Below are 24,532 nucleotides of genomic sequence, written 5' to 3'. Positions count from 1 at the left end.
GGCGCTTACTTTCAGCGACTGATGCACAAGGGCACCGAGGTCTCGCTGAGTATCCACCTCTCTTAATTTACCCCCATTCAAGTAACAATCTGTCTTCCTATTATTGCTACCAAAGTGGATAACTTCACATTTATCCACATTATACTGCATCGGCCATACATATGCCCACACACTTAGCCTGTCCAAATCACACTGAAGCATCTCTGCATCCTCCTCACCCTCCCACCTAACCCCCAAGAATGGTCATTGAGTCGTGATGCAAGGAAGCAAGCATGGAAAAGCATCTTGTCGAATAATGTTGGCTTCTGGAGAGATAGGGGATCGAATCGTTGTGGATCCGGCATTTTGAAAAAATAACGTGGTTGCAAATGTTGGCAATGAACTGAAGTGAATTTATCAATTTTCTGGAAACCCCTCCACAATCTGTTAATTGGAAGTCTTGATTTTACTAGATTGCAGTGTGGATTGTGTGATAAGTAAAAATGAAAATAGCTTATTACATGGAGAAGAAATGTTAATGACTTGGAAAGGAAGAGAATTTGAGAAGACTGGACAAAGAAGCAAAGAGAAACTTAGAAGGAGAGTTGCTTGGCTTGTTGTTTCTGGTGCTAAACCATCACCATTTCTGTAGGAATGAGTAAAATGGGACCACTGCAGTACAGTTAATTCTTGGATTTGTATTGTACGTATGTTGCAATGACCAGCCCAGTTACAAAGTTGCGAATTATATAGCCAAGATCAAAGGTCAAGACTTCACAGGAATTCAGCTCAAGTTGGTTTCTGTCCCCAGTTGTTTACCTGCTTTTTTGCACTGCGGTATCGTTGTTTATACTTGTTCGAGTCTGTTCCTCCTCACCATATTGCCTTTGGGTAACATTTGGAATGTTGGCATGGTAGCAATGCATATGAAAGAGCCAACGAAGTTTGGAAATAGCAGCTTGTCAATTTAGCCATCTGTGAGCTGAGACAGCCAACGGTAGCAGACTGCTTAATTAGGGAGGGCATCAACAGCCTTTTGCCAATAATGCCTTTTCTACCAGTGATCAGATGTGGAAAGCCAGGTTATCCTCCTCCCCCTCCCTAGTTCAGGAATACTGAGGCCAATTGTAGCACCAGCCCATTGTCTTAACTGAAATTAACTGACTCAGCACAGACTGGACATTGGAAAGCTCTGGACTGTAGGTTTGTTAAACCTCAAATTTTACCCAAGTTTAAAGGTTTACATTAACACTGCAATGAAGTTACTGTGAAAACCCCCTAGTCGCCTCACTCCGGTGCCTGTTCGGGTACACTGAGGGAGAATTTAGCATGGGCAACGCACCCTAACCAGCATGTCTTTTAGAAAGTGGGAGGAAACTGGAGCACCCGGAGGAAACCCACCTAGACATGGAGAGAATGTGCAGACTCCGCACTAAACCATTAGAAGAGCTTGTAGGATTTATTTGTGTTTATGAAGGAGTGCAACGAGTGAGCAGTGTAATTTTCCAACATTATTTGCAGGGTTGGAAGGCAGCAGCTCAGACTGAGAGTAGAGAGTTGGTGGAAAGTGTCCATGATTGCAATTTAGAATTTTTCCTGTGAAACTTAAAACCTGTTTTGCTACAACTTGAGAGAGTTGTGCTGGTTCTCGCTTCGCTTTGACTGTGCAGGTTAGTTTGGGAACTGTGGTGTTGAATTACCATTTTATTTTATTCATTACCATAGTTTTGGATGTTTAGTACAACTAGACTGTGTAAAGTGGCTAAAAGAATTCCATGTTAAGATGCTAAAATGATGCTAATCTCATCACTTTGAAAATTGTTTGCAGTTTTATTTCTGATTGTTCTCACAGTTGTCTATACTTATTCAATTATATTGATGCCCTAATTTTAATATATTCATCGTTTGAAAAAGAGTTGGAAAGATTTTCGACATCAGTGAGTTAAGTGGTCCAGAACAGCCTTGTACGAATTAAGGGCAATGTTTGGGGTTTAAAAAGTCAAAGAATGCAATGGACTGAGATATGTGGAGCAATAGGTTTTAGACTGTCATCTCTCAGGTTTGTGTAACAAACTATAAAAATAAAGCCAGCAAAGGAGATTACAAAGCAAAGTGATGGAGGGTGAGAGGATCTGGAGATGAATTCAGAAAAAAAGAGAAAAGAAAAGCAAAACAATAAACAAAGAAACTTACAGCACAGGAACAGGCCCTTCGTCCCTCCAGGCCTGCACCAATCACTCTGCGCGACTTAACTAAAACCACCTACTCTTCCGGGGACCATATCCCTCCATTCCCATCCTATTCTTATATTTGTCAAGATGCTCCTTAAAAGTCACTACCATATCTGCTTCCACTACCTCCCCCGGCAAGGAGTTCCAGGTACCCACCAGCCCCTGTGTTTAAAAAAAATCTTTTGTACATCTCCTTTAAACCTTGCCCCTCGCACTTTAAACCTGTGCCCCCTAGTAATTGACTCTTCCACCCTGGGGAAAAAGCTTCTGACTATCCACTCTGTCCATGCCCCTCATGATCTTGTAGACTTCTGTCAGGATCTTGTAGACTTCTATCAGGCAAAGACAATGAGAAAAACAGACAAGGATAATGAGAAAAGTGAGAGATGAGCATGTTTAGAGATGGCAAAATGGAGGGATAAGGATGAAAAATTGAAAAGAATAGGGAGAGAGATTGGGAAGATACCATCAGACAGGAGATGTAGCAGGAAAGTTGTAGGGCCACTTTCTCAATGAAACAAGAAGCGTAGTCCACTTTGGTTATCTTCCCTGTGCCCAGCCCATTCTCTCTGGGTGCCTCTAAGTGACGATACATTTGGATCTGCAGGACCACTCTGCATATTAGTATGAAAGCAGGGCCAGCCTTTAGAAGGGCAGCAGTCAAATTAATGGTGAAATTTTCCTGGGAACCTAGTGACCCGGGGGACCCGAAATGAAGAACTCGGTTTTGTTTCGCTGTTAGTTGGCAGTTTTCGCCAAACAATTGAGCTGGATGAGTGATGCCAACTTGAGCATGAATTACTTGTGTGTTGAAAAAGCCCCTTAGTGTGCTGGCGACCCAGCAACCATGTGCTGGGAACGGTGCATGTGACTGGAGGATAAAAAGTTGTGTGCCTGACTGGCATATTTCTCACAATTAAACTCCCCTTTCTCGATTGCTTAAATAAGTTGCTGAAGGGTATTTGTTTTTTGGAAAGATTCCTGTAGGAATTTTTCAGAGACCAATGTATATTGCTGGTTTCATGCAAGAGATTTCTCTATTAATACAGCTCGGCAAATACAAAGAACTCGCCGGAGATAGTAGTTTCGGGTTGAAGACATATTTTATTGACCCGGACCTGGTTCCACACTTGAGAGAGTGCAATTTAGGAACAGTCCAAATTATTCTACATTGCATTATCAAGATGTACTGCAATTATACTTTTTCAGAAAACATCTGCCCGCCTACTCTGTCCATCTTAACAGGCTGAACCAATTATGTTAATATGAATTATTTACCTTGGCCAATTGCATCCTACTCTCTGGCAGCATGAGAATTCATTGGTTCATAGAATCTGGAAGCTTAGAAAGGAAACCAGAACTAGAGGGCACAGCCTCAAAATAAAGGGGGGTCAGTTTAAGACAGAGTTGAGGAGGAACTTCTTCTCTCAGAGGGTGGTGAATCTCTGGAATTCTCTGCCCACTGAAGTGGTGCAGGCTACCTCGTTGAATATGTTTAAATCACGGATAAATGGATTCCTGATCGGTAAGGGAATTAGGGGTTATAGGGATCAGGCGGGTAAGTGGAACTGATCCACTTCAGATCAGCCATGATCTTATTGAATGGCGGGGCAGGCTCGAGGGGCTAGATGGCCTACTCCTGCTCCTATTTCTTATGTTCTTATGTTCTTATGTCCTGCTCACTTTCTCTTAGCAACTCCAGTTGCATAGGTCATAGAATTCAAAGGTACCTTTCCCACTGTGTCTCAACTACATAGGTCATAGCGTTCAAAAGTTCTCATTCTCACTGTCTGCTAAGCACTTTCTAATCAGTGGAAATTGAATTACTCCATTCATACTCGTGTCTGAGAATTTGTGCTTTCCTTAACCTATACTGTGCTCTGTGGCTGTATTGTTCTTAAAGAATGTGGTTCATCTTACTCAGCTTTTATCCCATAATGCCTTGGGGCAGTCTGTATTTGGCCAAGGTGTACAGAATATTTCAAAACTACATATTTAAATTCTCTAACAATGTTTATACGTGTTTCTATTCTTTGTAATTCCAAGTACTTTACACCTTTTCTACACTATATTCATTTCTAAATTAGTCTTCCCTGATTTATTAGTCTTTTGATACCAGGTTATCCTGAATTCCTCCTATACAGTTCGCATCTTGATGACTACCCCTTCAGCAGCAGGCTAAGTGATTAATTGAAGGGTCCAGCTTTGCAAGGATTCACCTACATTATATATTTGTCCCCCACTGGTCATTAACCCAACCACCATCGGGCAAAAGATACTTTTTATAAATTATAGGATTCCTGAACCCAACCATTAGAAAATAATCACCATATGTTGTTTCTCCTGCTTGAGGTTCTGGACCAATGGACAAAGGCATGCATAGCCCATGCCTACAGGAGCAGCACAGTGGCTAGCACTGCTGCATCACAACGCCAGGGACCTGGGTTCGATCCCTGGCTTGGCTCCCAATCTGTGTGGAGTTTGCACGTTCTCCCCGTGTCTGCGTGGGTTTCCCCTGGGTGCTCCGGTTTCCTCCCACAGTTCAAAGATGTGCAGGTGCATTGGCCATGCTAAATTCTCCCTCAGTGTACACGAACAGGCGCTGGAGTGTGGTGACTAGGGGATTTTCACAGTCATTTCATTGCAGTGTTAATGTAAGCCTACTTGTGACTAATAAATAAATTTTAAAACTTTACTTTATATATTCATGAATAAAAATGTAGCCGAAGCAGAAAATAATGGCTAAACAATATTTTGCAAAATAGAAACAGTGTGAAAATTACATACAATACGCAGTAAAATTGGGCTAATTCATAGTATGATCTTAGTGAGAATAAAATGAAACAGATCAACAGTATGTTCAACAGAGATAAAATTAATGTTATGACAGTGGAGTGACTTGATTGATTGTCTTGACTGCTTCCAAGCGAATAATGGTGTTCCCACAAGGAAATCTTTTTGACGGATTGAGCCTAGTGCGGCAAACACGGTGCAAACGATGTTAGACAAGGAGCTCCAACTGTCAGTTGCAGCAGGTTGATGTAGCAGCTATAATAGTATCCCATTGTCAGTCGGCAGACAGCTGCAAGAGTCCTGACATCAAGGCTTTCGCAGTGTATGTTAGCAGAGATCCGAGAGCTGAAAATACCTCGGTGACTGAGAAAATAGCTGTGATGCATGCAATAACACAAGCTCATGAGGGAAGCTGTTGTTTATTTCAAGACATGATGTGGATTTTTTGTTCTCACTGGAACGACGGAGGTTGAGGGGCGACCTGAAAGAAGTCTACAAGATTATGAGAGGCATGGACAGAGTGGATAGTCAGAAGCTTTTTCCCAGGGTGGAAGAGTCAATTACTAGGGGGCATAAGTTTTAAAAGAGATGTCGGCAGATTTTTTACACAGAGAGTGGTGGTTGCCTGGAACTCGTTGCCAGGGGAGGTAGTGGAAGCGGATACGGTAGTGACTTTTAAGGGGCGTCTTGACAAGTACATGAATGAGATGGGAATAGAGGGATATGGTCCCCGGAAGCGTAGGGGGTTTTAGTTAAGTCAGGCAGCATGGTCGGTGCAGGCTTGCAGGGCCAAAGGGCCTGTTCCTGTGCTGTAATTTTCTTTGTTCTTTGTGGAGATGGCAGTGTTGGCCTGGGGTAAGCACAGTAAGGATTCTCACAACACTAGGTTAAAGTCCAACAGGTTTATTTGGAATCACGAGCTTTTGGAGCACTGCTCTTTCATCCTTAATGGTTGAAAATTAATGGTTGGAACCATTATCTTGCAAATGTGTCTTTGCCTGTATATGCCGTGTTTGTGAAACCTACCTCTCCGCTCACCTGATGAAGGAGCAGCGCTCCGAAAGCCCGTGATTCCAAATAAATCTGTTGGACTTTAACCTGGTGTTGTGAGACTTCTTACTATTTCAAGACAGTGTTTAATGTGCCGTACTCTGCATTAAGATGGGCATCTTTGTGCTAATGATTTTCGATGTGAAGCTTGGATAGAAAGTAAGGGAATTTTTGAGTTTTCGTCACTAGTGATTTTTAAAAGGCTTCCTGACCAGCGGAATAAATGCTGTGTTCCAGTTCTTCATTCCGTGTTCTCTATACGATATGCATTTCGTGTAATAAAACACCACAAAGGGAATGGCGAAAGAGCTACACAAATAATGGGACATATGATCTGGCCTTGCTGTATCGTGTTGTCCAGATTGTAATGTGAACTGCTCTGACAAAAAGGCAAAGATACTGGGATCATGACTTCTTCCTGCATCCCATCAACTCATTTTGTTAATTTGATATGTGGGCAAAAAGGAATGCAGGTATTAAATTCTACAATTATTTTTGACTCTATCCTAACATGTCCGTAAAGAGAAGCTTCTCTCTCTGATTTCTTGCTGGCTTTGTAATGGTCACTATGGTATTAATATTATGATATTTCTTATTAATAGGTATTAATATTGATCACGCAAGTACATTTATATGAAATTCCTCTACTACAGATGTCAACCTGTTGAAAATACCAATCTAAAGATGTGCGGGTTAGGTTGATTGGCCAGGCTAAATTGACCCCAGTGTCAGGGGATTAGCAGGGTAAATATGTGGGATTACCAGAATAGGGCCTGGGTGAGATTGTGGTCGGTGCAGACTCGATGGGCCAAATGGCCTCCTTCTGCACTGCAAGGATTCTATGATTCTATTCTATGATTTCACAGGTATTTTGCCTGCAAAATGCATGGAATTAAATGGTTTGATAATTGGCTTGGAAAACGGAAAGCAAATGATGTTGTAATAAATGGGTAAGAAAGATTGTCTGTGAGCCGTTAATTAGAGCCCACTATTTCTGATATTCATGTCGGGGAGGCAATGGTCTTGTGGCATTATCGCTAGACTATTAATCCAGAAACTCAGCTAATGTTCTGGGGACCTGGTTTCCTATCCCACCACAGCAGACAGTTGAACCCAATGAAATATATCTGGAATGAAGAATCTACTGATGACCATGAAACCATTGTCGATTGTTGAAAAAACCCATCTGGTTCACTAATGTCCTTTTCGGGAAGAAAATCTGCCGTCATTACCTGGTGTGGCCTACATGTGACTCCAGAACCATAGCAATGTGGTTGACTCTCAACTGCCCTCGGGCAACTAGGGATAGGCACTAAATGTTGGCAGGCTGGCGACGTCCATGTCCCACGAATGAATAAAAAGAAAATGCAATAAATTTAATGACTCACTCCTTTTAAATTATCTCCCAATTGGGGAAACAAAAACTCCAAGTGTGTGGAGTTTGCACATTCTCCTCGTGTCTGCGTGGGTTTCCTCCGGGTTCTCCGGTTTCCTTCCACAGTCCAAAGATGTGCGGGTTAGGTTGGTTGGCCATGCTAAAAAATTGCCCCTTAGTGTCCTGGGATGCGTAGATTTGAGGGATTAGCTGGTAAAATATGTAGGGATATGGGGGTAGGGACTGGGTGGGATTGTGGTCGGTGCAGACTCGATGGGCCGAATGGCCTCTTTCTGTACTGTAGGGTTTCTATGTTTCTAAGTACCATGCATGAATACCACAGATAAGTGTTGTCCAATAGAATTTTGGCGCAAACTTGTGGCAATCAGATACAAAAGTTGTGTGATTATTAGTAAAAGAACATAGAACATAGAACAGTACAGCACAGAACAGGCCCTTCGGCCCACGATGTTGTGCCGAGCTTTATCTGAAACCAAGATCAAGCTATCCCACTCCCTATCATCCTGGTGTGCTCCATGTGCCTATCCAATAACCGCTTAAATGTTCCTAAAGTGTCTGACTCCACTATCACTGCAGGCAGTCCATTCCACACCCCAACCACTCTCTGCGTAAAGAACCTACCTCTGATATCCTTCCTATATCTCCCACCACGAACCCTATAGTTATGCCCCCTTGTAATAGCTCCATCCACCCGAGGAAATAGTCTTTGAACGTTCACTCTATCTATCCCCTTCATCATTTTATAAACCTCTATTAAGTCTCCCCTCAACCTCCTCCGCTCCAGAGAGAACAGCCCCAGCTCCCTCAATCTTTCCTCATAAGACCTACCCTCCAAACCAGGCAGCATCCTGGTAAATCTCCTTTGCACTCTTTCCAGCGCTTCCACATCCTTCTTATAGTGAGGTGACCAGAACTGCACACAATATTCCAAATGTGGTCTCACCAAGGTCCTGTACAGTTGCAGCATAACCCCACGGCTCTTAAACTCCAACCCCCTGTTAATAAAAGCTAACACACTATAGGCCTTCTTCACAGCTCTATCCACTTGAGTGGCAACCTTCAGAGATCTGTGGATATGGACCCCAAGATCTCTCTGTTCCTCCACAGTCTTCAGAACCCTACCTTTGACCCTGTAATCCACATTTAAATTTGTCCTACCAAAATGAATCACCTCACATTTATCAGGGTTAAACTCCATTTGCCATTTTTCAGCCCAGCTTTGCATCCTATCTATGTCTCTTTGCAGCCTACAACAGCCCTCCACCTCATCCACTACTCCACCAATCTTGGTGTCATCAGCAAAATTACTGATCCACCCTTTTGAAAATGTCCAATCTTTTGAAAATAAGTTTGAGATTGTCAACAAGCAAGACCAGAACACTCATTGCCAGAGCAAAGCTTCAAAAGGGTTTGCAATCTAATTGTTTTGCAAACAGACCTGCTGCATACATTCTCGGAGAGTGGTGACAATCTGTTAACTGACGTGTTCTATTTCTGACAGAGTTTATTTCAAAAGTGAAACAAATTTCTTTAAGTGTAAAAAATGTTTACTTTATCAGAATTGATATATTAGAAGAGCCAGGGAGGGAAAGGAATTGACAAACTTCTGCATCTTGGCTTCTGAGTGCTGACTCTTGCCTTGTTTATGCTTTGTCGTCTGCCATTTCCAAACGCAGAATGTTAAATGGATCTTTGGCTCATGGCCACTCTCTTGTAATCTCTCCTTTTATGCAAACAGTGCCCTATTCCTTTCAATTGCTTGTTGCAACAAATCTATTAGGATGAAGGCTGAACACAGTTGAATGTTGCTGCATAGCCTTCGCCTGCCAAAATGTCAGCTCTCCATGGGAGCCCTGCAATGCTGCCCATAACTCACCCAGCTCAACTGTCTGGCCAAAACTGCCAACTGACATTGAAACCAAACCAAGTTCTTCATTTAGCATCCCCCGTGTCACTGGGTTCCTAGGGAAATTTCAGCAGCAATTGGACTGCTGCCCTTCCAAAGGCTGGCCCTCCTTTCACAGGGTGGTCCTGCAGATCCAAATGCAGCGTCACTTAGAAGCATCCAGAGAGATTGGGCACAGAGAAGATAACCAAAGCGGACTACACTTCTTGTTTCGTTGAGAAAGTAGCCTTTCAACTTTCAGGTCACTAGAACCCTGGCAACTGGAGAAGATTCTGGAGAAGAGTCATACAGGCTTTAAGTGTTTCTCTTGCTACAAGTGCTGCCAGACCTGCTGAGATTTTCCAGAATATTTTACAGAATTTTCTGTTGTATGTTTTGATATTTCTAGTTGAGATTTGACTATGTGACTGCTGTCTCTCAGCTACATGGTTGATCCTTCTCTGTTTAATTAGGGATGATAAATAATGGTCTAGGGAGCACTCGGAGGAAAACCATGCAGACGTGGGGGGAACGTGCAAACTGCACACTCCATCCATGTTCAGCATTTAACATTTATAACTGGGATGACCTTTATCACTCACACTTAAACCTGGTTCGTGTTCCTGCTTTTGAAGGTTCAGGCCAGCGGTTTCCACTGATGTTCAAATAATCTCCCTTACGTAGATGGAAGTCTGTCTTACTGTTTTACCATAGGCTTTTATACCCTTCGTTCATAGCTCTGGCCAATGTTCTTGTTTAAAGTTTTAGGTTTCTTTTACCTAAGTCGTGCAACGTATCAAATAAAATATAACAGCAGGCTCAGATTTGAGCATTTTGACATTAATGCAATGAAACTGTCAAAATATTGAGAAATTGCATTGAGCACAAACTGGGGAAAATACCACACAAACAGCAGTGGAATAATGAAGACAAATAGATGAGGTAGAGTGCATCTTGCAGGTGTCTCTAAACATGATTCACTTCACCACCGTATGTTTAAATCTGATTTTGGTTTTATTCTTGTAGCACATATGTTTGAATTAGTCATTCTTTGCACTTGTTCAGTGACAAGTGCTTTTTGATGGTATGTACGTTGTTTTCAGCTTGCAGCAGCAAAGTGTGGTTATCATAGCAGCCTCAGATGAAGAACGTTACTGGGAATATTAATGGCAATGTGTCTGGACCTGTCAGCACATCACCCACTGTTTGTGATTGGAGTGTTTTTTTTTGCTCTTAAAATTGACACATAATAGTTTATCAAATCGCCAACTGGAGTAAAAGCATTTTACTGAGGGTGTTTTACTCTCTTGCTTGCATCCAGGTTAGTAACCACATGTCTCCACTGATCATCGATAATGTGGCATCTGATGCACTAAAAAATTCCTCTTGGATTTTCCCGTACCCGGCTATCAAATCATCATTATTTGGCAATGTGAACAGAACATGACAGTTTAATTGATTGACTGGATCAGAAAGTGGTTTGCGTTACATTTCTGAGCATACTTGAGCATCACTGCTTTTGTGGGTGTATGAGGGAAAATTGCTTTTAAAACACTCAATGAGCTGCTCCCAATTTCCAGTGACCAGCATGTCTTCATGTAACCTGCTTGAAAAGTGTAGGTTCGAGATTATCTCTCATTTAATACTGGAATTAATACTGGAATTAATAAATGAAGTGTTAATAAGTCTGGAAATGCAGGTGGGGCGGCACGGTAGCACAGTGGTTAGCACTGCTGCTTCACAGCTCCAGGGACCTGGGTTCGATTCCCGGCTTGGGTCACTGTCTGTGTGGAGTTTGCACATTCTCCTCGTGTCTGCGTGGGTTTCCTCCGGGTGTTCCGGTTTCCTCCCACAGTCCAAAGATGTGCGGGTTAGGTTGATTGGCCATGCTAAAATTGCCCCTTAGTGTCCTGAGATGCGTAGGTTAGAGGGATTAGTGGTTGAATATGTAGGGATATGGGGGTGGAGCCTGGGTGGGATTGTGGTCGGTGCAGACTCGATGGGCCCAATGGCCTCTTTCTGCACTGTAGGGTTTCTATGATTTCTATGATTTAACTGAAGTTTGCCTTTACCATGAATGTTAATTATATGGATGGGAGATGGTTGTAACAGATAATCGAGACTATTTGTATGGTTGATATTTCACTTCCACCCTCTTTCTCAATGAAAGCATATAAATATATGGCAACAGTTCTCTGATGAGAGATGCGATAAGCATGACTGATGTCTAGAAACTTATTTTGGAGTCTGTTGTTAATGCCAGAGTTGTTGGACAGGGTGTATTGTTCTATTTGGAGAGGTAGATGATATTTATTTACACTAAGTATTCCTATTTTTTATAAGTTTGTTTCTGATGTGCCAAAGTATTAATTTGACAAGTTGGCCACTTCCTTGATTAAAAGTCTGGAGATCAAAAATGAAAATTGCAGAAGTCTGGAAATGCCAAATTTTGGTAAATATTTTACCCTGCCAGTTATTGAAAAGCCGCATTAAAGGTTAAATGCAGAGTGAGACTACTTTTACACTGCTCCAGCAGCACACTGACACGCCAACTTCCAAAGATTGTCCACTTCCAAATCAGCCCATTCCTCTTTTTGTGATCACCTATGTGGTTTTCCTGAGATTGTGAAGTTGGAGTTGCTTTGCGCAGTGAACACACACTTAGGATTTTGGGTAGAACCTTATCAAGTGTGTTTATCTACCATAGCTAATGACCTCCTCAAAACATTTAAATAGATTGACCAGACATGACCTACTGGTAATAATCCACGATGACAAGCTTTGATCACCTACTTTTCCAACTGCTCTGCTCCTTGTTCTCATGCCAGATTCCAGTAACATCCCCTAATTCAACTTATTTATCCCCAGCCCTTCCCTTTTTAAATAGTGGAGTGACATTTGAAATTTTCCAATCCGAATGTGCACTTCCTAAATTCAGAGAGTTTTGGAAAAATTGTGACGAATGTATCTGGAATTTCCTCCTCTATTTCCTTTAAATAGCTGGGAGTGGAGACTATCAGGCCTGGAAGATATGTCTGTTTTCTATCCTTCTATTTTCTCCGTCACCATTTTTTACTTGTAGGCTGGAATTCTACAACCTCGCCCGTCATGGAATCGGAGCAGGCGAGGGTCCGACTCCATTGACCACGGGCGGGAATTTCCGGTCTCGCCTGAGTGAGGCCATAAAATCCACCCATTGTAAATCCACTGAAATGTCACCCCACCCCAAGCTGTGACATTTTTAGCTTTGTTTGCGCTGCTCCAGGTGAAACTGTGATTTATTTATACTTTCAATTTAATCTCCCATATTCCCTGATCACAATTTGAGATTGTGAAGGCCAATCACGAATTGAGTGATCACGTTGCAGAATCACTTTGATTCAATCCACAAGCGTGATCCCAAGTTTCCAGTCATTTTGATGTGCATTCTGTCTTTCTGTCTTTGGCCTCCTATGTGATTACAGTGAAGCTCGGTGTCAGCATGCTGAACAGCACGACATCTTCCGATCAGGCACTTCACAAGCTTCAAGATTCAACGTTGATTTGAACAATATCAGATCATAGCGTCTGCTTCCATTTATCAAAAGGCAGCTGTTGGTGATTCTGCTATTCTCATTTCTACCTCCTCGAGGTCCATCTTTTGTTAGTTGTACCATTGCCATCTTCCTTTCCCTGCTTTTGTCCTTGAATCTATCCTAGCGTCCACCCTATCACAACCGTTCTTTTTTCTTTCCCACCCTATTGCCCTGCCTTAAAGCCTGTTACACCTCAATTTTGTACAGAAAGTCATTAATCTGAAACATTAACATTATTTCTGCACAGTTGCTGCCTGACTTGTTGAATATGTCCAACATTTTCTGTTTTTGTTTCAGATTTCCAGCATCTGCAGTATTTCCATTACTATTATTTCCTTTTCATCCTTTTTGTCAACTGTGAAAATTGATACTTTTTTATTCATTGGTGGGACATGGACGTCGCTGGCTGGCCAGCATTTATTACCCTTGATACAAAGGGTGGAATTTGCTGTTTTATTTTCAGCAGTTGTTTTGGATTGGAAAAGTGGTGAGTAGCCCACTGGCTCCCCCGATGGGCTTTCCCACCATATTTTCCAAATATTAGTTGAAACAAAATGCTGGAGGTGGACCCCACGCCGTTTCAGAACCCACCCTGCCAGCAACCTCGGCTTTTCAGAGATCGAGACACCCTTTTTAAAGGGTGCACTGATCTAACCAAAATTAAAATAAAAGCAAGGATACCCCACTCCATGGACAAAGGGAATCCACCCCCTGTCCCTCCATGGACCTCCCCAGCACTGCCCTTGCCAAGGGTCAGTGCCAGGGTACTGCCCAGGGATGACCCACTTTCCACCAGGGTGTTGTACTTGTGATCCTGGTGGGGACCATTCACCCGGTTCCCATTTTACAAGCTGGATAAAAGCAAATTACTGCGGATGCTGGAATCTGAAAACACAAGAGAAAATGCTGGAAAATCTCAGCAGGTCTGGCAGCATCTGTAAGGAGAGAAAAGAGCTGACGTTTCGAGTCCAGATGACCCTTTGTCAAAGCTTTGACGAAGGATCAGCTGGACTCGAAACATCAGCTCTTTTCTCTTCTTACAGACGCTGCCAGACCTGCTGAGATTTTCCAGCATTTTTTCTTTTGTTCCCATTTTACAAGCATTGTTGTAATGGGAACCCCATTACATCATTGTGGGACGTATGAGGAGTGGGTTGGTGCGGGACAATCCAGCCAGGAAATCCTGCCAGCGTGAGAGACGTTTTGGGAATCGTGCTGGATCTTCCATTCCGCCTGCTGGAAACGGGAGGGGGGAGAGGAAAAGCCTGGCCAAAATATTAATTCAACAAACTCACCACTTCCTTATTTTCTAGAGTCTCACCTCTGTCCATCTTTAATGGGTCCACATTCTCTTTACCACTCTGCCCTTGACATGTTAATACTTTTATAGTTCAATTTGACATCCTTGCAAGTTATTTTTATTCAAATTTCCTCTGGAGAGATCTTGGGCGGCACGGTAGCATGGTGGTTAGCACTGCTGCCTCACAGCGCCAGGGACCTGGGTTCGATCCCCGGCTTGGGTCACTGTCTGTGTGGAGTTTGCACGTTCTCCCCATGTCTGCGTGGGTTTCCTCAGGGTGCTCTGGTTTCTACCCACAGTCTGAAAGACATGCTGGTTAGGTGCATTAACCCGAACAGCCGCTGGAGTATGGTGACTAGGGGAATTTCACAGTAACTTCATTGCAGTGTTAATGTAAGCCTTACTTGTGACGAATAATAAATAAATAAAATTTCCCATCTTGTCTGACGCGGGAATCGTGGCAGGCAGGACAGAAGATTTGGCAGACCATTTAGAGTTCCGTTGGTCTGGTGTGAGTATTTCCAGTCTTGGGGCACGTACGGCAGGAAATTCCTGCCCCTTATCACATTTATTGGTGCGTTTTATAGCAGTGCCACTGCTGGATTACCACTTCTTGCAGATCAACATTATCATTGCTCAAGCGTGGTTAATGTATAAACTCCAAGCCAATCAACTATAAAAACATAGTAGAATCAATAATGTCAACCATGTGCTGAATGTAGCTTTTGAAAGATAAGCTGATATGATGTTGAGGATTGTTGCAAGGTGCCAGGGCTTTACTTATCTGCCCAAGCTCCATTTGCTGGCTACTCGTTAAGAATATGATAAAATGGGCTCTGTCTGGCACTTGCACTGCTTTGAATAATGAAAAACATACAGTTCTGTAGCATTTGGAGGTACTTCTAAAGAAAAATAGTTAACCAGCGGCTCCATACCTAATTGTGTTTTAAAATGTAATGACAGTTAGAATGTAGATTGCCAAAAGCACAGAATGCTAAACTCTGATCAAATCCCCTTAATCTTACAGCTTCATGTTAGTGCAATTCATAGTTGTGGAACTGTACAAAACAATGCAAAAGGTTTGTACCGGAAATCTCGGATCCTCCCGTCCCGTTGCAGTGAATGGAGTTTTGGCTGAGCGCTAAATTCTCCATCCTCGCTGGCAGTGGGGGCGAGGCAAGTGAGATCGGAGAATCCTGCCCTTGGTGTCAATAGTGAAGTTATTCATTAATTTATCAAGATGTTATTCCCGATGCACAGAATCGCTATTAAAAATGGTGGTGATTTTGTCAGCGTAAAATATTGCGGTCTTGCCAAAAGTAAAAACATCGACAGGTGCAAAAGCTTCACTGCCCAAACTCCCGACACAATATCGGGAACAACATCATATCTCCTGTTCTAAAAATGTTCTCATCTCCCAGTTCTTATTTTCTGTGGTAAAATACACACCCTGCAAATCTGAATAGAGAATGCTGGAAATACTCAGCAGGTGAGTCAGTATTTGTCTGCTGTGTGATGTTCTGCTGTGTTATCCCTCACAACTGAAGACTGAAAGGTTAAGAGACATTTTTTTGTCAGGTTGGGAAACATTGAGGGAAAGGAGATATTTTATATGCACTCGATGGACATCAAGTTTCAAAACAAGCAATTTAAAATGATACTATAAATCTAGATACCATTATCTATCAATTAGCTCTCATTTCTCCTTTGTTTAATTAGCTAGTCTTGTTTCTGCATGCAATTGGCTCATTTTGCCTGCAGGTATATTGGGCCACATCCTTTGCTGCTATACACCTGAAGGCGAGTCCTAGAATGAGAGAGGATTCATAGAGAGCAGCATAGGGGAGCGTAATTGTGAATACTGAAACACAGAATTGTTCCCAGATAGAAGGACGCGCCACTGAGCCCTCCATGTCTGCGCCGGCCCGCCATTGAACAATTTAGTTTGTCTCACTCCCCTGACTTTTCCCCAGCACGTGAATTTGTCATCTGTTTGACGATGGCTTTCAGTGTTGTCAGTTGAGATTTATTTCATAAATTGTGAATGTGAGCGCTCTGTGCTGGTGATTATTTTAAAGCTCCGCGGTGTTAAGAAACATTAATTGGAAACTGTGTACAAATAAAAGGTACACTGGTGTAAAACCACGTGTATCATTGTTTCACCGTCACAAATTGTGCTGAAAGTGACCCATCGTTCTTCTGGCTCTTTCCCAATGGAAACATTTTTGCCAAATCCATTTTAAAATGCCTCATTTTACAAATGATGTGGCGATGCCGGCATTGGACTGGGGTAGGCACAGTAAGAAGTCTCACAATATCAGGTTAAAGTCCAATAGGTTTATTTGGTAGCATGAGCTTTTGGAGCGTTGCCCCTTCACCAGGTGAGCAGCGCTCTGAAAGCTCGTGCTACCAAATAAACCTGTTGGACTTTAACCTGGTGTTGTGAGACTCATTTTACAAATCCTGTCTATGTATCTATGCAATGATAGTGGTCATTTTCATTTTAGCATCTTTAACACAATGAAGTTTCACAAGGGAGAAGATCAGTCCCCAGTAGAGAGAAGTGTTCCGCAGCCAGTCTTGAAGGAATTTTAAAGAAGCTTGTGAAGGCGGTGATAGGTCTGGCAAAGCCGATGGTCTGATGCTCAAAGGTCAACAGTGAAAGGGACAGTGAGGGGAGGCTGCTGACAGTCAGGCAGAGCCGGAAAATGGAGAGTTTAATCGGTTAAAAAGATCTGGAGAAAGTTGGACCAAAATCAATCCACAGGGTGATGGGTAGCCAGCCGAGGTCAATAAAGTAGTTGTGTAGAAAGGAGTTGTCAAGCAACTGCTTTTGAAGGAGAGAAAGATAACTGAGGAAAAAGAACATGTAACAATGTCAGCGTCGAGTTATTAAGCAAGTAGTCAAGAGAACATGTCATGGGTGTCTTGAAGGAAGACCACGTGAAGGTGGCTGGAGTGACTTAGGAAACTGCAACAGCATCATGGTGTCTAATGGCTGGCCACGAGGAGGCTGAGTTAGTTGAACTAGTAATGGCAACTTTTGGGAGAGATTCATGAACCCTGCGCATGTTCCCTTTGATATGAGGGGAGAAAGATCAAAAGGAGCCATATGTTGTGAAAAAGAACTTAAGATTGGCCAGTGGAAACAGATTTTATAAAAATTCTTATTGATGTGTTTCTAATGTAAAAAGATTATTACTGCCTCACTTTCATGTTTTCTTTGAATTATAGACGACAGAATTGAAGAAACATTTGATAAATCTCCTCGGGATGCACTTAATTTTTAAAAATTCTTAAAACATGCAGAAATGATAAACTGACGTTTTCTTCATTTTGACATCAGCGTTACAATTAGATTGTGTCAAATGAATGAGTAAATATTTTGATGCAGTACTTTTGTTATAGATTATGATTACACCAGTTTGACACTAAGATGATATCCAGTTGTGTCCTATTTCTTGCTCTGAGGAAGGGATTAGATATTTCTAGATTATTTTAAAATATACTCCTTCATCTCTCTGGTACCATGACAAAAGTAATTTTCCCCCTGTCGGATCATGATTTTGTTCTGTCCAGGGCTTTCCTGTTCTCCTTCGTGAGCACAATTCTCCCCTTTATGAAGTTAATCCAGATTTAGGATTGTCAAATGCGGATGGGTAAAGTTGCCTGGTAATGCTAACTTTTTGTCTCTCCAATGCTTGGTTGTGCTCATTATTCTGAAGTGCGGGTAGGTTCTGGTAAGTTCTCCTCTTACTATGACAATCACACTAACAGCATCAGCTATGCTTTTCGATCAGATTGTGACTGTTTCTTCCTTTATTTCTCCAGATGGTATTCACATCATCACTGCACTGTGTACTTTGAGAGTGACGATCATCACAGAGGACATGTTAACAAACAGCATTACCGTACGTTTGGAGAATATGTCCCAGGACAAGTTTCTGTCCCCACTGCTTTCTCTCTTTGTGGAAGGAGTTGCTGCTGTGTTGTCCACGACAAAAGATGACATTTTTATCTTTAATATTCAAAACGACACCGATGTTAGCGCAAACATTCTCAACGTGAGTTTCTCTGCATTGCTGCCGGGTGGGGTAAGAAACCAGTACTTTCCTTCAGAGGATCTGCAGGAACAAATTTATCTCAACCGGACACTGCTGACCACCATTTCCACTCAGAGGGTCCTCCCTTTTGATGACAATATTTGCCTGCGAGAGCCCTGTGAAAACTACATGAAATGTGTCTCGGTGCTAAAGTTTGACAGTTCAGCACCTTTCATTTCGTCTGACACAGTCTTATTCCGGCCCATTCATCCCATCAACGGACTGCGGTGCAGGTGTCCTCCTGGCTTTACTGGGGATTATTGCGAAACGGAGATTGACCTTTGTTATTCCAAACCATGTGGTAGCCATGGTCTGTGCAGAAGCAGAGAGGGAGGCTATAACTGCGAATGTCACGAAGATTATACAGGTGAGTGTCTCGAATGTTTCCATTTTCAATCTGTTGATTTAAGATGAAGACCCAAATCTGCTTTGGAGTGTGTGGTATCATGTGAACTTTGATAGTCAAAAGCAAAGTACGGCAAATAAAACCAGAAAAAGCTGGAAATACCCAGTAGGTCAAACAGCATCTGTGGAGAGAGTTAATGTTTCAGGTTGATTACTTTTCATCATAACTGGAAATAATTAGCAATGCAACAGTTTTTTTTCACCAAGTGCTGAAGCAAGGAAATGGGTGGCAGAGGGGAGGGAATGAAAGCAATAAACAGGAAGATTTGTGGCAAGGCTGTAGGCTCCAGTGATTAAATGTCGAAAGGGATGATAATGCAAGGCAATAAGGGATGGTAAGGGGACAAGAAAATTTTTAAAAATGGGTCCAGAAGAGCTGTATATGGGAACAACAGAACCATTAGCAGCACTTGTTGGTCATAACAAAATGGGAACGGTGTTGATGACCTTAAATTATTGATCTCCACTTTGAGTGTGGAAGGCTGTAAAGGTTGTAAACTATAAACCTTCATTATCTTGGTTCAGTTTTACCTAGTACAGAAAATGTTTTTGTTCATACAAAATATTCAGCATCATCTTATGGAGTTTTTAAATTTGATTTGATTTATTATTGTCACATGTATTAGCATACAGTGAAAAGTATTGTTTCTTGCACTCTATACAGACAAGGCATACCGTTCATAGAGAAGGAAAGGAGAGAATGGAGAATGTAGTGTTACAGTCATTGCTAGGGTTTAGCGAACGATCAACTTAGTGCAAGGTAGGTCCATTCAAAAATCTGATGGCAACAGGGAAGAAGCTGTTCTCGAGTCGGTTGGTACGTGACCTCAGACTTTTATATCTTTTTCCCAATGGAAGAAGGTGGAAGAGAGTATGTCCGGGGTGCATGGGGTCCTTGATTATGCTGGCTGCTTTTCCAAGGCAGTGGAAAGTGTAGACAGAATCAATGGATGGAAGGCTGGTTTGCGTGATGGACTGAGCTTCATTCAGGGCCCTTTGTAGTTTCTTGCTGTATTGGGCAGAGCAGAAGCCATACCAAGCTGTGATACAACTAAAGAGTGAGAGTCATAGCGGACATATCAAATTTCCTTAATCTTCTGAGAAGGTAGAGGCGGTGGTGGGCTTTGTTAACTATAGTGTCAGCATGGGGGACCAGGACAGGTTGTTGGTGGTGTGGACACCTAAAAACTTGAAGCACTTGACCATTTCTTCTATTTCCCCGTTGATGTAGACACGGGTATGCAGTCTACTCTACTTCCTGAAATTGATGACTATCTTCTTCGTTTTGTTGACATTGAGGGAGAGATTATTGTTGTTGCACCAGTTCACCAGATTCTCTATCTTGTGTAAAGATCAATAGGCCTTGGCGTTCAGCCCTGACTCATTGCCTTGGGCTTGACCTCCACAATATCCCCATATATCCCATCTGTTTTCAGGAGGGCCACCCCACTGATGTCAAATATGAATGGGCATACCCACTCCCAGAAAGAGAAGAAAGACCCTGTATTTCCGTAGTGGCTTTCACAAATGGTTCAGCCAGTGAATTACTTTTTGAAGTGTAGTCACTTGTACGTAGAAAAATAAGGAAACCACTTTACACACAGCACAGACCGACAAGCAGCAATGAAATTAATGACCAGAAATGCTGAGGGATAACTATTGGCGAGGTTAGACCTCTTTTATTAGTACCATGGGATCTTTTAGATCAAGTTGAGAGATAGGGTCCTCGGTTTAAATTTTTTTCTGAAGGACTGTGCCTCTGTTAGTGCAGCAGCATTCCCACAGTACTGCCTATTGGTCTCGATTGTGTACTTGTGTCTCGAGTAGGTAGGAAGCCATAGTCTCCTGACTCTGATGTTGCCATCACTATTTCATCCTGTTGCTTCTAATTGAGCAAAACAAACACCCCTCCAGTAACATAGTCACATTCTCCTTTGCCTCTTTGGCCATTAATCTCATTGGGAGAATAAAGTGAAAGTATTTTAGTTTCCCTTCACCGCATACAAAATATTTATTGCCACCAAATGAATAGCAAAAGAAAATCTGAATTGCACTGAGTTTCACCACTTGCCCACCAGAATCAAATATGAAAAGTATGCTGACCATACAAATGTGAATACCACAGCAGGTGTAGGAAGAAACAGTCTAGCAGTCCGGGTGATCCAGTCTAGTATGGTTATTATGTGTACCTGTGTTTCAGCATTCCAGAATTCGTCAGGTTCAGATTTGTTGTAAAAATCAGTGTAAACTTAATATTTTCAATATGTTTCAATTCTTCCTTCTCACCATTTCACAATGCTGCATATAGACCAGGCAGGTGCGTAAGTGGATGAGTAATAGGAGTAAGCCGTAAGGCCTCCTCAAACCTGCTCCACCATTCAATGAGACCATAACTGAACTTGCGCCTTCGCTCCACTTGCCCACCCTGTCCTCCTATTCTTCGATTCCCTTAATGCCCAAAAATTAAACAATCTCAATCTTGAATGTACTCAGCAACTGAGCATTTGCAGCCCTTTGGGTTAGAGAATTCCAAAGAGAAAGCTGGAGGAATTTATCAGGACTGTTCTAGAATCGGGAAATTTTGGGCGGGTAAGTGGAGCTGAGTCCACGAAAAGATCAACCATGATCTCATTGAATGGTGGAATCGACTTGAGGGGCCAGATGGCCTACTCCTGCTCCTAGTTCTGATGTTCTTATGAAAGGTCAAAACCAATGCATGTTCTCTCTGCAGTCATCTCTTTTAAAAGCCTAGGATGCAGATCATCAGACTCGGGAATTCTAATTCCTCCAGTACGTTTTCTTTACTAATATTAAGTTACTTAAGTTTGTTAATATTTCCGTTCCTTGCTCTTGGTTTCCCACATCTTTTGATTATTTGTCTTCTGCTGTGAAGGCAGACACAAATGGTGGGATTTTCCAGTAGCGCTCGCCCCAAGGCTGGAAATTCCCACCCCCTCCACCCCGCTGCAATTCCCATGGCGGGCGGAATGGGAAAATTCCACCCAAAATATTTGTTTAACCTCTCTGCCATTTTTTATTACCCGTACTAATTTCTCCTGTCTTTGTTTCTAGGGGATACCTATTCATTTTTTTCCTTTTGACATGTTGTTCAAAGTTCTATTGTGTTTTTAGATTTTTACAGGTTGCTCTCATACTCTAGTTTTCCCCTTTTTATCACTTGCTAGGTCTTTTGTTTTTTTAAAACCCTCCCAATCCTCAGGCTTCCTCCTCTTTTTGGAAACTTACTCAGCCTTTCTTTTCTAAAAGTCAGATACTCTGGATGATCTAGTTCCCATCTTTAGTCACCATGTCTGTGTGCATTGGCTATTAGATCAAAACCATTTATCTCTCTGCCAAAGTGAACTATTTTGTTACAGCTGCTTCATGCATTCGGAAATGATCCCTTTAATTTTAAACTTTTACTATTTTTCCCGAGTATGGTTATTAAATGTCCCATTCTGACATCATTTACTTATTTTTACCAAAATTGCTATTCTACTCCATAGCTTTGGCTTTGCTCAGTAGACATTTATCTCTTGCCTGAAGCCTTCATATTCCACCTTATTAGTTTCACACCCTATCTGTCACCCTAGGTATTTAACTCGCTACAACACTGGATCCCAGTTCAGTTTATTTAGTGTCTGTTCCTTTAGAATAGTTCCCTCTTTTCCCTGCTATGTATTTAGACTTCTAATCCCTTTGTCCCTACACAGGGAGGTATTTTCCTGTTGTGAGAAGGTAGATGGAAATAGAATGGACATAGACCTCATAGAATCCCTACAGTGCAGAAGAAGGCCATTCAGTCCATCGGGTCTGCACTGACTCTCCGACAGAGCATCCTACCCAGACCCTATCCCCAAGTATTTACCTCGTTAATCTGCCTAACCCACACATCCTGGAACACTAAGGGGCAAGTTAGCATGGCCAATCCACCTAATCTGCACATCTTTGGACTGTAGGAGGAAACCACAGCACCCAGAGGAAACCCACGCAGACACTGGGAGAATGTGTAAACTCCACACAGACAGTGACCCAAGCCGGGAATCGAATCCGGGTCCCTGGCGCTGCAAGGCAGCTGTGCCCACCACAGTGCCACAATGCCGCTCTGTAAAGTGGTGTATGAATTTCAGTGCTACTGGGATGTAGGTATGTAGGCCATATGTCCCAGAGATTGGAGGATTGTATCAAATAGCATATCCTTCCACTGTTTGCATGGGGCAAGATACAGACCATACCCTACCAGCCTGTGTTTGTAAAACTTAAAACACAACACCCAACATTAGATGTGATTCTGCGATTGGACAACATTTGCCCTGCGTGCTAAGAATAATGCTGGCAACCAATTTAAGATACAGTCCAGCTCAGTGTGGGGTATTTGCATGTAATGGAAGCAACATATATTAATACACCGGGTTCTGTTCTTTGCAGACAGAAGGAACATGTACACACGTTATGCTCATTTCAGGTAAACAAAGTAAGTGATAGCCATTCGCGGCTTATTCCTCAGGGCAATGCCTTGAGCGCTCAGATTCAAGCTGCTGGACTAAATTTCAAATGCTGCTTGGCAGTTAACAGTCAGTCACCATTAATTGGTACATTCTTCATGGCAACTCCTCTACCAATCAGAGTCCACTTGCCAACCAATCCCCACTCTCTTCTCATACAGAGTAAGTGTATTGGTCTCCCTTACGTTGGTATTCTTGCGAATTATCCTGATGGGTGCAAGATGAAAAGTTTCAACACGATATCTCTTCTACAGCAATACTTGTAGAAAATACTAAAATAGAAGGCATGGTAAATAATTCTGAGGACCACAGGAAGCTGTAAATTGATGAGATATTAAAGAAGCTCATAACTATACTTTTGAAAGGGGTGGGGGGAGGAGGGGGTTCAGGTGAAGGGAGACTTGAAATCCAGAGAGAAAGGTCAATGTATTGGAACAGTACAGTGTTGTGGGCAAAGGCAAGCAGAGCGGGACAGGAAAGGACAGAGAGTTTAACAAAATTGCACATCAGCGAGTAAGGTGATTGCAGGGAATAGAAGTGAAAACATGAAATTAAGCGTTCTTTGTATGAATGCATGAAGCATTTACAGTAAGCTGGATGAATTATTGACACCAGTAAAGGGGTGAAAGATTTTGATCTAGTCGCCATGGGCGGCACAGTGGTTAGCACTGCTGCCTCACAGCGCCAGGGACCCAGGTTCAATACCAGCCTAGGGTGACTGTGTGCAGTTGGCACGGTTCCCCCGTGTCTGCTTCGGTTTCCTCCAGGTGCTCCAGTTTCCTCCACACTCAAGTTGACATCTATATATATATATATATGCAGAAGGAGGCCATTCGGCCCATCAAATCTGCACTGACAACAATCCCACCCAGGCCCTATCCCTGTAACCCCATATATTTACCCTGCTAATCCCTCTAACCTACATATCCCGGGACACTAAGGGGCAGTTTAGCATGGCCCATGCACCTAACCCCACACATCTTTGGACTGTGGGAGGAAACTGGAGTACCTGGAGGAAACCCACATGGACACAGGGAGAACGTGCAAACTCCACACAGACAGTGACCCAAGCCAGGAATTGAACCCAGGTCCCTAGGGCTGTGAGGCAGCAGTGCTAACCACTGTGCCACCCAGGTTGTGCAGGTTAGGTGGATTGGTCATGCTAAATTGCCCTTTAGTGTCCATAGATGTGTAGGTTGGGGAATTAGCGGGGTAAATACGTGGGGTTACGGAGATAGGACCTAGGTGGGATGCTCTGTTGGAGAGTCAGTGCAGACTTGATCAGCCAAATGGCCCCCTTTTGCACTGTA

General features: G+C 42.6%; 1 protein-coding gene across 6 annotated transcripts in view; it reads left to right on the top strand.

The window, feature by feature from the left end:
• The window catches only part of celsr1a (cadherin EGF LAG seven-pass G-type receptor 1a), a 324,635-nt gene that overhangs the window by 135,903 nt on the left and 164,200 nt on the right, over positions 1–24,532 (top strand). For all 6 annotated transcript variants that reach the window (XM_078235521.1, XM_078235523.1, XM_078235517.1 and 3 more), the window contains exon 3: positions 18,041–18,679. In XM_078235521.1, coding sequence (XP_078091647.1) covers positions 18,041–18,679 — 639 coding nt within the window. The remainder of the gene's footprint in view (positions 1–18,040; positions 18,680–24,532) is intronic.

Source organism: Mustelus asterias, chromosome 19 (genome assembly GCF_964213995.1).
Source record: "Mustelus asterias chromosome 19, sMusAst1.hap1.1, whole genome shotgun sequence".
In the NCBI taxonomy this organism is placed as follows: domain Eukaryota; kingdom Metazoa; phylum Chordata; class Chondrichthyes; order Carcharhiniformes; family Triakidae; genus Mustelus; species Mustelus asterias.
Note: the sequence above shows the minus strand (reverse complement) of the source record. Positions and strands in the feature narration are given on the sequence as shown.